Source organism: Schistocerca serialis, chromosome 2, assembly GCF_023864345.2.
Source record: "Schistocerca serialis cubense isolate TAMUIC-IGC-003099 chromosome 2, iqSchSeri2.2, whole genome shotgun sequence".
NCBI classification, from domain to species: Eukaryota; Metazoa; Arthropoda; class Insecta; order Orthoptera; family Acrididae; genus Schistocerca; species Schistocerca serialis.
In genome coordinates, this window is record NC_064639.1 from 468,391,895 (window position 1) to 468,405,182 (window position 13,288).

General features: G+C 44.3%; 1 protein-coding gene across 1 annotated transcript in view; it reads left to right on the top strand.

Annotated features, from left to right (window-relative positions):
* LOC126456090 (uncharacterized) overlaps positions 1-13,288 on the top strand; it is an 891,834-nt gene that overhangs the window by 770,570 nt on the left and 107,976 nt on the right. The window contains exon 6 of the mRNA XM_050091846.1: positions 5,153-5,381. Coding sequence (XP_049947803.1) covers positions 5,153-5,381 — 229 coding nt within the window. The remainder of the gene's footprint in view (positions 1-5,152; positions 5,382-13,288) is intronic.

Here is a 13,288-nt window from a genome sequence, read left to right on the forward strand (position 1 = left end):
CGTGCGGCCTTAACGCCTCGCTACAGGAAAACACCATTCCTTGGATACAAGATGCCGATTTGCTATTGCCTACTAATCGCCAACGAGAGTTGCCCACCAATCACCTACCAGAATGGCACAGGCAACACACAGCCGATGTGCTGCCTTCTACCAGTCATCTACTACTAGAGTTGCCTTCCAGTCAGCCAGAACGGTAGCACAGGCAGTAGCATATCGTACAGCCACCCCTCCATAAGAACTTATGGAGGATTTTCACACCCATCTCATTGGAAGTCATTCTGATGCTACATCTTTTGTATGGTGTCCACCACCTCCAAGGAAACTAACAACATCGTAACTATTTTCCAGTACTCCCCTAGAGGGCAATCTATACAAAACAAATGTGATGTTCATTTGTATCCTTTTTAAAGCTCTTAGTACTCATATATTTATTTGACAACAGCTGTATTAACAAGCTGTTTATTCTGCATTGTAAAACTATTCTATGTAATTTGTGTACTAATAAGTACACCTTTTTGTACATAATTCTCTCGAATTACACCTGATAGTAGCAGTACAACTATCTCCAGCAACAGTGGTTGTTGTTCCATGAACAGCTATCGACCATCAATACAGGCTTATCTACGTTTTATAATTTTATAGTTAATTTTAGGTTCCTTTAATTTATCCTTTTATTTTACAAAAAAATGGTTCAAATGGTTCTGAGCACTGTGCGACTCAACTGCTGAGGTCATTAGTCCCCTAGAACTTAGAACTAGTTAAACCTAACTAACCTAAGGACATCACAAACATCCATGCCCGAGGCAGGATTCGAACCTGCGACCGTAGCGGTCTTGCGGTTCCAGACTGCAGCGCCTTTAACCGCACGGCCACTTCGGCTGGCTTCTATTTTACAGCTGGAGGACTTTTAATAAACGTATCTTGCGATATATACTGTTATAATTACACTACTGGCCATTAAAATTGCTACACCACGAAGATGACGTGCTACAGACGCAAAATTTAACCGACAGGAAGAAGATGCTGTGATATGCAAATGATTAGCTTTTCGGAGCATTCACACAAGTTGGCGCCGGTGGCGACACCTACAACGTGCTGATATGAGGAAAGTTTCCAACCTATTTCTCATACACAAACAGCAGTTGACCAGCGTTGCCTGGTGAAACGTTGTTGTGATGCCTCGTGTAAGGGAGGAGAAATGCGTACCATCACGTTTCCGACTTTGGTAAAGGTCGGATTGTAGCCTGTCGCGATTGTGGTTTATAGTATCGCGACATTGCTGCTCGCGTTCGCCGAGATCCAATGACTGTTAGCAGAATATGGAATCGGTGGGTTCAGGAGGGTAATCACAGACAGGATGCGATGTTGTACTCAACGACGAATCTGGTTGACCGAATGGCAAAACGTCATTTTTTCGGATGAATCCAGATTCTGTGTACAGCCTCATGAGGGTCGCATCTGTGTTTGGTGACATCGCGGTGAACGCACGTTGGAAGCGTGTATTCGTCATCGTCATACTGGCGTATCATCCGGCGTGATGGTATGGGGTGCCATTGGTTACACGTCTCGATCACCTCTTGTTCGCACTGACGGCACTTTGAACAGTGGACGTTACATTTCAGATGTGTTACGAACCTTGGCTCTACTCTACATTCGATCCCTGCGAAACCCTACATTTGAGCAGGATAAAGCACGACCGCATGTTGCAAGTCCTGTACGGGCCTTTCTGGATACAGAAAATGTTCGACTTCTGCCCTGGCCAGCACTTTCTCCAGATCTCTCACCACTTGAAAACGTCTGGTCAATGGTGACCGAGCAACTGGCTCGTCACAATACGCCAGTTCACTACTCTTCATGAACTGTGGTATCGTGTTGAAGCTGCATGGGCAGCTGTACCTGTACACGCCATCCAAGCTCTGTTTGACTCAATACCCAGGCTTATCAAGGCCGTTATTACGGTCAGAGGTGGTTTTTCTGGGTTCTGATTTCTCGGGATCTATGCACCCAAATTGCGTGAAAATGTAATCACATGTCAGTTCTAGTATAATATATTTGTCCAATGAAGACCCCTTCATCATCTGTATTTCTTCTTGGTGTAGCAATTTTAATGGTCAGTAGTGTATTTTCAAAGATTATATTTCGATCGTTGATATCTCCAACAGTAATGTTCTCAAAAAAACAAAATTAAGTATAACCACCCTGTATGTGAGACTGTTACCTTTTTTTTTCGTTGAGGGCATGTGTAGCATTATTTGAAAACAGTTCACACCACTGTCAAACATTTCGTCAGGTATTCTTATACCCACTAATCCTTACGTATTATCGAAGTGACATGCGTTTAGTGACTTGCAACAGGGTTTACACATGGTTTCAAAGTTTTACGAAAATTTTTCTCGGTCATCTCCCTCCCCCCCCCCCCCCTCCCACCGCGCGCCACCCACAAAATAATGGAAGAAAAAGTTTATCGCTTACTAGATTTTCGCTATTCGTGCAGTAAAACTGAAGCATCAGGTATAGCATTTTAATTTATCACTTCTTTGCTACTAACTCTATTTGCAACTCATTTTCCAGACAGTACTTACATATATTTCTGAGTGTACTTGCAAAAATATATCATTGAATGACGCATAGTTCAAGAGATATAAGGTCATAAACGTTGAGCTGTGTGAAAAAGAAACTGCAAGGCGAAATTTGGTAGAGATACAGGAGAAATACGTGTACAGATATGTGTGAAATATATTAAATATAGGCTATGTGAAATATATGCGACGTCTGCGTACATGGGTGAAGCTGCAGGTAAGAAGCTCCTCCTTAATCCCTGGATCGATTTACTTACTGTCTCCATCGTGCGGGTAAGAAACGGCAACCTCGTATTAGGGTGGAACTGATGGCACGGAGAGAAAGGGAAGGTGTTACGCAGAGGGGGAAGCAGGAGATAGATGGATAGAGATTGGGGGGAGGAGGGGCAAATGTATAGAAAAAGGGAAGAAGAGGAGATGGACAGAGATAGGGGGAGGGGAAATGGTGAGAGAAAGGGAAGAGGAGCAGTTGGTGTTACAGGGAGCAGGAGATGGGGAGCGGGCAGGAGCTGGACAGCGAAAAGGGCAGAGATCGACAGAGGGGGAGGAGAAGGAGATGGTCAATAGAGTCAGGAATAGGTCTACAGAGAGAGGGGAGAGAAAGAGATGGAGTAATAGTTTTCGAATTAATACGTACCCAGGCATCACCGGGTACTCAGCTAGTAACGTGTATGTGTTCTCCCATATCCTACATTAAGTCATGTCAGCAGCTTCAGTGGGTTGCTGTGGTACTTTCTGAAAAAGAAAAGACTGTTTCTGTTACTGCACCTCTGCTATATTATCAGACGGATTCACCGTTGCACATGTTTGCATATAATTTATGAGTGGATAGTTTTGATAAGTTTTCATAATTATTTCAGCTTTGGGTTACTGCGGCATAATGCAGTAACGCATGGAGCAAGGCATCAGGGATGATGTCTTAAAACACACGCCTTGTCATTTTATCCGTTCTTGTCAATGTTTTCCACTTATGCCTTAATTCACACTACCTCCCCGTTTATTATCCGATTAGTACATGTAATTATTAACATCCTTCTACAGCATCAAATCATAAATGCTTCCTTTGTCTTCTCTTCCGCTTTTCCTAAGCTCCATAATTTATTTTAGACGCACATTCTTCGAAATATATCCCTGAATTTGCTTACCTTTATACAAGTAGGCGTCTACTAGCGGGGAATGCCCCCTTTGCACGTGCTAGTCTGCTTCTTATATCCTCCTTGCTTCATACGTTATTATCGATTTTCACCGGCCGGTGTGGCCGAGCCGTTCTAGGCTCTTCAGTCTGGAACCGCTACGGTCGCAGGTTCGAATCCTGCCTCGGGCAGGGATGTGTGTGATGTCCTTAGGTTAGTTAGATTTAAGTAGTTCTAAGTTCTAGGGGACTGATGACCTCAGGTGTTAAGTCCCATAGTGCTCAGAGCCATTTTTATTGATTTTCTTCCAATATATCAAAATTCCTTGACTTCGTGTACTATTTGGCTGAGGGTAGAAATACCATAAACGAATCTCATCATTGATACGCTTTCATCCTAAATACGAATTCTTTCTTTTATTTCCATAATCGCTTGCTCAGTGTAAATGTTGAGCAACAAGGGATAAAGACTGCATCACAGCTGCCGATTCCGCGTGGTGTCTGTTCTTTCGAACATGTAGCACAACTTATATCAGCCACAAACCAGGGTGGATGATGTAAGCTGGATCGCCTATCCATGAAGTGCTTCAAATATTTTCCGTATCAGTTCCATTTTGTCCGCATTGTGCGCAATTCATCAAAAACATAGGATCAGCACGTCAAATGCTGCTGTCTACGGGAAAGTATCTTCATTGGATAGTCATAAGGAAATAAGACTTTGGCACAGTTTTTGTGTAAAAATGGCAATCCTGTTTGAATCTGGATAAATGCAGGACAATGTGTACAATAAGTAGCAAGAATTCGTTAGTATCGATTAGAATATTAATGGTAGACATCTTCAGCACGTAACTTTCTGTAGGCATTTAGTAGTAACACGAAGAAACGAAATGAAAAGGACGATGTTATGTCAGTATTAGAGAAGACGAATGAAAAACTGTTTCTTGAAAGGATTCAGGAAAGGTGCATTGCTTCTAGGAAGGAAATGACAAGATACTAGCGTGACCAATTCTAAATTATCGTTACGTGTATGGAATCGTTGTCAACAACTTCTGGATCGATTCCTTGGTTCATACTTCCAAAACACGTTAATGAAGAAGGTATCTTTTTTCTCTTTTGTTAGATATTCAATAGAGAGACAAGCTAGCTTCCCCCTTTTTGTCACGATATTTCAGTTTGTTGTGTTTTCCTCCCAGAATCGCATGAAGGTGTTACCTCCACTCAACCGCTCTCGCAGACATGCGGGTCCTTTGGCGCCTCAGACATGTGTCACGACTGTATCCATGTGAACTTCCCTCCTACTCATCACTACAACTGGCTCTATAGATACTTTCTAAAGTTATCAAGAGGCTAAACTGCTCTAAAAACTACAGACAGGCATTTCACGTTCTCCCTGCGTACAGAGCGGTATTCTAATTATGTTACCGTGTTTTCTGTGATGCAGGCACACCCACGACGTGGTGGAGATGCTGCACGCAGCGGGTGCTGATGTCTTCCAGTCGTCCATCAGGGTCGCCAACAGCAGTGCCAGCACCGCTTCCAGCCCCAGCGAGCAGACGACGGCGCCGCCCTCCTGGACAAGGCACACCAGACACCGGCTCATGCTGGAGAGCAACGCGCTCGAGCCAGATCCGGAACCACAGCACTGGAGGCACCAGGGCTCCAGGCTGTTGGTGAGTGCCTCTGTACACTGCGCTAGGCGACAGGGTGTGCCCATTAGTTTCTCGTGAGCTTGGCACAGATAGACAGAGGTAGGTGAATACGAGGACAAGGTGGAGACACCGCTTGTATCCATGATCTGGTCCTTAAGATCCGCTGCTGACAGGTCACCGTGTCCTCTTCGCTAGCGCCACCTTTGGAAACTATATGGAGGGTCATGTAGTGAGTCCACCGCTCTCATAAGTGTTGTTGAGCTCACCCCTCACCCAAGCGTTGTCAACAGTCCGACACAGAGCGGTTACTTCTTCCTCTAGTATCTACTTACTTTGATTTAAAAGGCTGAGTACCCCCTTTCCAATCCCGCCACTAAGGAAAAATTACTGGCAGAAACGAGTCAGGCAAAGCGAGGGTTCATCAACAAATGCCGAATCGCTGGTACACATCAGTAAAATTATCTTGTCGTACGGTTTTCGAAAATATTGCCTGCGGTCGTTCAAATGGTTACACTAGAATACTTTGCCGACATCAGATATGTTAAGCAAACCCACACTTACGTATCCCACACTTACGTACCGAGAGAGCTGCTGGTAAAACAGATCTTTATTCGACCGAAATAATCACCATCAGACAACATGAAATTGTTGTAGTAGTTTATACGCTACCATTGTTACTCTGGTGTCACTAAAGATAAGCCGGCCGCGGTGGTCTCGCGGTCCTAGGCGCGCAGTCCGGAACCGCGCGACTGCTACGGTCGCAGGTTCGAATCCTGCCTCGGGCATAGATGTGTGTGATGTCCTTACGTTAGTTAGGTTTAAGTAGTTCTAAGTTCTAGGGGACTGATGACCACCATTTTTTGTAACTGAAGATAAAATTATAGAAACTCAATCTGGGTAACTATCATAAAGGATAAAATGCATCCATATAATTGACTAATCTTAATACTCTCTCAGTTTGTATGTTGCCTGTTGCTATGTGGAGTGTAGTCGACGACGATTTTTTATCTTTTTATTTTTTTTTCAAGGTGTGACCACTCGCAAAATGAAAACCACAGTGAAAATTGAGTGTTTTATTTGCAACATTTAGCTATACCTTCTAGGCTACTTCTATACATCGTCGCGCGCTCCGGCTTAGACACCTGTCGTAGCGTTGTACCAACTTTCCAATATCATCGTCATAGAAGATAACCGCCTTGGCTTCCCCAATTCTGCACGCTGGTCTTCAACTCGGTGTCTGTGCCAAAATGCTGTCCCCATAGCTAGCGGTTCACGTGAAAAAGAGATGAAAACGAGACGGAGACAGGTCCGGGCTGTATAGTGGGTGTTCACTTCTCATCTAGAGCGCTGAGGGAGCTTCTGTGATCCAGCTGTAGTATGCGGCCGAGCATTGTCATGAAGGAAGACGAAGCCTGATGACAACATTCCTGTTCGCTTGTTCTGAATTACGCTTCATAGACGATTTTCCCGCATCACTTGATCCACTCGCTGAACAAGATCATCGGATGATACTCGCTCCCTTCCCTGATCGCTTGCATCATGAACGTCTGTACGAGGTGCATTCAAGTTTTAAGGCCTCCGATTTTTTTTCTAATTAACTACTCACCCGAAATCGATGAAACTGGCGTTACTTCTCGACGTAATCGCCCTGCAGACGTACACATTTTTCACAACGCTGACGCCATGATCCCATGGCAGCGGCGAAGGCTTCTTTAAGAGTCTGTTTTGACCACTGGAAAATCGCTGAGGCAATAGCAGCACGGCTGGTGAATGTGCGGCCACGGAGAGTGTCTCTCATTGTTGGAAAAAGCCAAAAGTCACTAGGAGCCAGGTCAGGTGAGTAGGGAGCATGAGGAATCACTTCAAAGTTGTTATCACGAAGAAATTGTTGCGTAACGTTAGCTCGATGTGCGGGTGCGTTGTCTTGGTGAAACAGCACACGCGCAGCCCTTCCCGGACGTTTTTGTTGCAGTGCAGGAAGGAATTTGTTCTTCAAAACATTTTCGTAGGATGCACCTGTTACCGTAGTGCCCTTTGGAATGCAATGGGTAAGGATTACGCCCTCGCTGTCCCAGAACATGGACACCATCATTTTTTCAGCACTGGCGGTTACCCGAAATTTTTTTGGTGGCGGTGAATCTGTGTGCTTCCATTGAGCTGACTGGCGCTTTGTTTCTGGATTGAAAAATGCCATCCACGTCTCATCCATTGTCAGAACCGACGAAAAGAAAGTGCCATTAGTGCTGTCGTTGCGCGTCAACATTGCCCGGCAACATGCCACACGGGCAGCCATGTGGTCGTCCGTCAGCATTCATGGCACCCACCTGGATGACACTTTTCGCATTTTCAGGTCGTCATGCAGGATTGTGTGCACAGAACCCACAGAAATGCCAACTCTGGAGGCGATCTGTTCAACAGTCATTCGGCGATCCCCCAAAACAATTCTATCTACATCTACATCTACATCTATACTCCGCGAGCCACCTTACGGTGTGTGGCGGAGGGTACTTATTGTACCACTATCTGATCCCCCCTTCCCTGTTCCATTCACGAATTGTGCGTGGGAAGAACGACTGCTTGTAAGTCTCCGTATTTGCTCTAATTTCTCGGATCTTTTCGTTGTGATCATTACGCGAGATACATGTGGGCGGTAGTAATATGTTGCCCATCTCTTCCCGGAATGTGCTCTCTCGTAATTTCGATAATAAACCTCTCCGTATTGCGTAACGCCTTTCTTGAAGTGTCCGCCACTGGAGCTTGTTCAGCATCTCCGTAACGCTCTCGCGCTGACTAAATGTCCCCATGACGAATCGCGCTGCTTTCTCGATCATGTCGTCAGACCGACTTGTGCGAGTTCGTGGTTGTTTCGGTTTGTTGTCACACGATGTTCTGCCTTCATTAAACTGTCGCACCCACGAACGCACTTTCGACACATCCATAACTCCATCACCACATGTCTCCTTCAACTGTCGATGAATTTCAATTGGTTTCACGCCACGCAAATTCAGAAAACGAATGATTGCACGCTGTTCAAGTAAGGAAAACGTCGCCATTTTAAGTATTTAAAACAGATCTCATTCTCGCCGCTGGCGGTAAAATTGCATCTGCCGTACGGTGCTGCCATCTCTGGGACGTATTGACAATGAACGCCTCCTCATTTTAAAACAATGCGCATGTTTCTATCTCTTTCCAGTCCGGAGAAAAAAAAATCGGAGGCCTTAGAACTTGAGTGCACCTCGTACTTCCTGCTTTTGAGTTCCTGCTCCGTTGCAGCACCTTGCTGTCATGCACGACATTTACATCATGTGGGTTGCATGAAATCAGGCAGAACCCTTCAGCGTGAAAAAATGAATGACAGCACACACTTCACATTTGGCGACAGACTGATAAGTCAAAACCCACCGCGAAGTTGTATGCCGCCTGGTGGCTTTGTGGGCACATGACGCATAACAAAAGTGTGTAAGCGGAGTAGACACGGACGTGGAATCACCCTGGCGAAGATATGGCCTGCAAACGGTGAAATCTACTGAGGTAAGCGACTTTGACAAAAGGCAGATTATTATCACGCAGATCCTGTGAACGGGTATCATGAAAAGGGCGAAGCTGGTCGAATGTTCACGGGCTACTGTCGTGAGCATCTACGGAAAGAGTTAGAAGGACAGTGGAACTATCACTAGATGTTAAATGGTTGGACGTCCACGACTCTTCTTAGAACGTGGGGTTCGGAGGCTTGTCTGCTCTGTAAAGTAGGAGTAGATGGTGATCTGTGGCAACTCTGGCGAAAGAGCGCAATGCTGGTTCACGCACAAGTGTTTCATTATACAATGTTGAACATGGAGCCTCCGCAGCAGACCACCACAAAGTGTTCACATGTTGACGCAACAACATCGTCAGTTACGACTGCAGTGGGCGCGGGACAATCGGGAATCGACCATTTATCGAAGGAAATGTGTCGGATCTTCGGGTGAATCATATTTTTGCTACACTAGGTCGATGGTCGTCTCCAGAAACGCCACCATCTAGGTGAACGGCGGCTCGAAATGAACAGCGCGCCACGACACAGGGTGCTGGGAGCAGTATTGTGGTGCGGGAGACATTCTCCTGCGCTTGCATGGGACCTGCGGTAGTAATCGAAGACAGGCCGAAGCTGTGAACCAGCTGCATCTCTTCAAGCTTGATGTCTTCCCCGACGGCGATGTCATCTTTAACCAGTATAATCGTCCGTGTCTCGTTGTCAGAACAGCACTTCAGTGGTTTGAGGAGCTTTATAGTGAACTCACGTTGATACCTCGGCGACCAAATTCACCTGATGTAAATCCTATGAGACCCATACGGGTCGCTATCGGTAGCCATCATCGAGTACGCAGATGAGCGGCCCGTTACGTAAGCGAATTACATGATCTGTGTGTAGACACCTAATGCCACATACCTCCACAAACTATCAACAGACTGTCGGATCCCTGATACGCAGAATAAGTGATGTATTTCGTTCCAAAGACGGAGAAACAAGCTATTAAGCAGGTTGTTATAACATTTTGGCTCATCGGTCTACTGTACTAGGCATCTTTGCGTGCTCGCTGTGCTCTCAGAACTGACAAATGTGACTTGACGTGCTGGACTGGCATAGCGGAGACACTGCGCAACAAATATGTGCAACGCTTCATCGCATCTCATATGTGGTTTTAATTTCACTACCGGTCTGACCTTGGGGAAAAAAGGGCCGTGGTACATACTGACGAATGGAATAACTGATTCTTCGACAGTTTCGATCTAAGAACTGGATATATATTCTGCCTCAAGCTCCCGATGATACATTACCATTTTCTTTAGATTCCAAGCTGTGGACTTCCAACAGCGCAAAATATGATTTTTTTAAATTTTAGACGATTTATCATCAACAGAATCTAATCTTTTTGAAGGCGTATAAGGGCGCTTTTCCTTAATTTTTAACTCACAACTGAGTAGCCGATTATATTCAAACATAATCTTACTTCTCTCGAAGATGACCTATTACTGGACATCCGAAGAGGGCTCTCACAGATAGGGATGTAGACAAAGGGTCCAATATAATATTTACTGATTATAAACTCGTGGGCTTCCAACCAGACGACAGCGTTAAAATGCTGCGACGTTTCGAACAGTACCATACAGTCTTTGCCAGAGGATCATGAGTATGACATTTATCGAAACTTCGTGTTGTTTCAATACTGGTTTACAGTTAGAAACAAGAGAGCTTTTCATCTGCAGTATAAGCCGTCTTTTATTCAAACGCATGTAGTACGGAACGCGGGTATTTTTCAGATTTTCTACAGTATACTTACAGCAAAAATGCTGAATAATACTCACTGACATAAAAGAGGAGTACGCAGAGAGCCAGCGCGATTTTCAGCGTCTTTACAGCGATACAGCGTCAGGCCTGGAACTTTTTGCTGGCCTCATAGATGATGTAGATGGAAAACGTGGCAAAAGTCTGGTGATAGCTGTTCGTTCCAAACAGACCTAGCAGGTAACTTAATGTTTATGGGGTCTGCTTTTGCTACTGTTACTAAGTACAACATTCGGCGAAAGTAAGGAATACGAGTGTGTAGTGGAAACTACCAGTGCTGGACTCAAACACGTATTTCCTGCTTCAGTCACCTTATCCTTTACATTTTGAGACTGTTCCTCAAACCCAGACGAAAACTCTCACTTTACGTTTCCACCTAAGATTTCGGAACAGCACTGCGGGAAACGTGGGCACAGCATTTATAGGAGAACAGTCGGTGGAGGTCTGTTGCCTATCGTTACATAATGAAGTGAATCGAATAATTGCACTCAAATGAAATGAATGAATCGATGAGGATGAAATCAGTGTAAGATGAAATCATATCAGGGAGACCGTGTAGATTTGCTGAACCTGCTGTGCAGTGAATGAGTAGTGACAGGACCCGGTAATCCATATCGCTGCACCGACTAACTGCTGTCGGTCCTATCTGTCGAGGACGGAGTGTTGTGTCGCAGTACTAAAGATAAATAAGGGCAATCGTAGTGTAAGCAGTTAGTTCACTCGATTTGTTTCAAATTATTAGGGTGCTGACAATGAAACGCAGTCTTTGGTTCGTACATTATAAAATATTATCAGTCTGCCATTTGAAGTTTGTTGTTTAATATAATCCCTAGATATGTAATTTAATTGGCAACCTCTAGGTTTTATTACGTGCCAGGAATCCAAGTGAATCTCGCGGATGCCTTCGCACATTTTGTTGTTCAGACTCAACTAACAATTTTTGTACTATTTGTATATGTTGCCTGTCCTTTTTTACTCACCTGCAAATAATCTAAGGGCTCAGACTGTTGTAAATGAATGAATGATCTCTATAAATATTATATTTTCCTTATTTTCTAGTTGTTGTACCCTTTTCACCCTATATGAGAGGAGAGGGTTAGGAGAGGGTAGCGCGGTGTCTGTCAGCGGGGTAGACATCCCACTCTTCATCCGACCAGTTTCAAATACACAAACGATGCAATATAATTAGAAAGGTGAAACGTATTCAAAGCTCTTACAATTAGTAAATGGATTATTTTCATTGATGGTTTTTAAAAATTCTGTGGATTCTATTTTTTTAAATTAAGAAATTAACACAGGATAACACAGAACCATGAACCATGAACCATGAACCATGGACCTTGCCGTTGGTGGGGAGGCTTGCGTACCTCAACGATACAGATAGCCGTACCGTAGGTGCAACCACAACGGAGAAGTATCTGTTGAGAGGCCAGACAAACGTGTGGTTCCTGAAGAGGGGCAGCAGCCTTTTCAGTAGTTGCAGGGGCAACAGTCTGGATGATTGACTGATCTGGCCTTGTAACACTAACCAAAATGGCCTTGCTGTTCTGGTACTGCGAACGTCTGAAAGCAAGGGGAAACTACAGCCGTAATTTTTCCCGAGGGCATGCAGCTTTACTGTATGATTAAATGATGATGGCATCCTCTTGGGTAAAATATTCCGGAGGTAAAATAGTCCCCCATTTGGACCTCCGGGCGGGGACTACTCAAGAGGACGTCATTATCAGGAGAAAGAAAACTGGTGTTCTACGGATCGGAGCGTGGAATGTCAGATCCCTTAATCGGGCAGGTAGGTTAGAAAATTTAAAAAGGGAAATGGATAGGTTAAAGTTAGATATGGTGGGAATTAGTGAATTTCGGTGGCAGGAGGAACAAGACTTTTGGTCAGGTGAATACAGGGTTATAAATACAAAATCAAATAGGGGTAATGCAGGAGTAGGTTTAATAATGAATAAAAAAATAGGAGTACGGGTAAGCTACTACAAACAGCATAGTGAACGCATTATTGTGTCCAAGATAGACACGAAGCCCACACCTACTACAGTAGCACAAGTTTATATGCCAACTAGCTCCGCAGATGACGAAGAAATTGATGAAATGTATGATGAGATAAAAGAAATTATTCAAGTAGTGAAGGGAGGCGAAAATTTAATAGTCATGGATGACTGGAATTCGGGAGTAGGAAAAGGGAGAGAAGGAAACATAGTAGGTGAATATGGATTGGGGCTAAGAAATGAAAGAGGAAGCCGCCTGGTGGAATTTTGCGCAGAACATAGCTAACACTCGGTTCAAGAATCATGAAAGAAGGTTGTATACATGGAAGAACCCTGGAGATACTAAAAGTTATCAGATAGATTATATAATGGTTAGACAGAGATTTAGGAACCAGGTTTTAAATTGTAAGACATTTCCAGGGGCAGATGTGGACTCTGACCACAATCTATTGGTTATGAGCTTTAGATTAAAACTGAAGAAACTGCAAGAAGGTAGGAATTTAAGGAGATGGGACCTAGATAAACTGACTAAACCAGAGGTTGTACAGAGTTTCAGGGAGAGCATAAGGGAACAATTGACAGGAATGGGGGAAAGAAATACAGTAGAA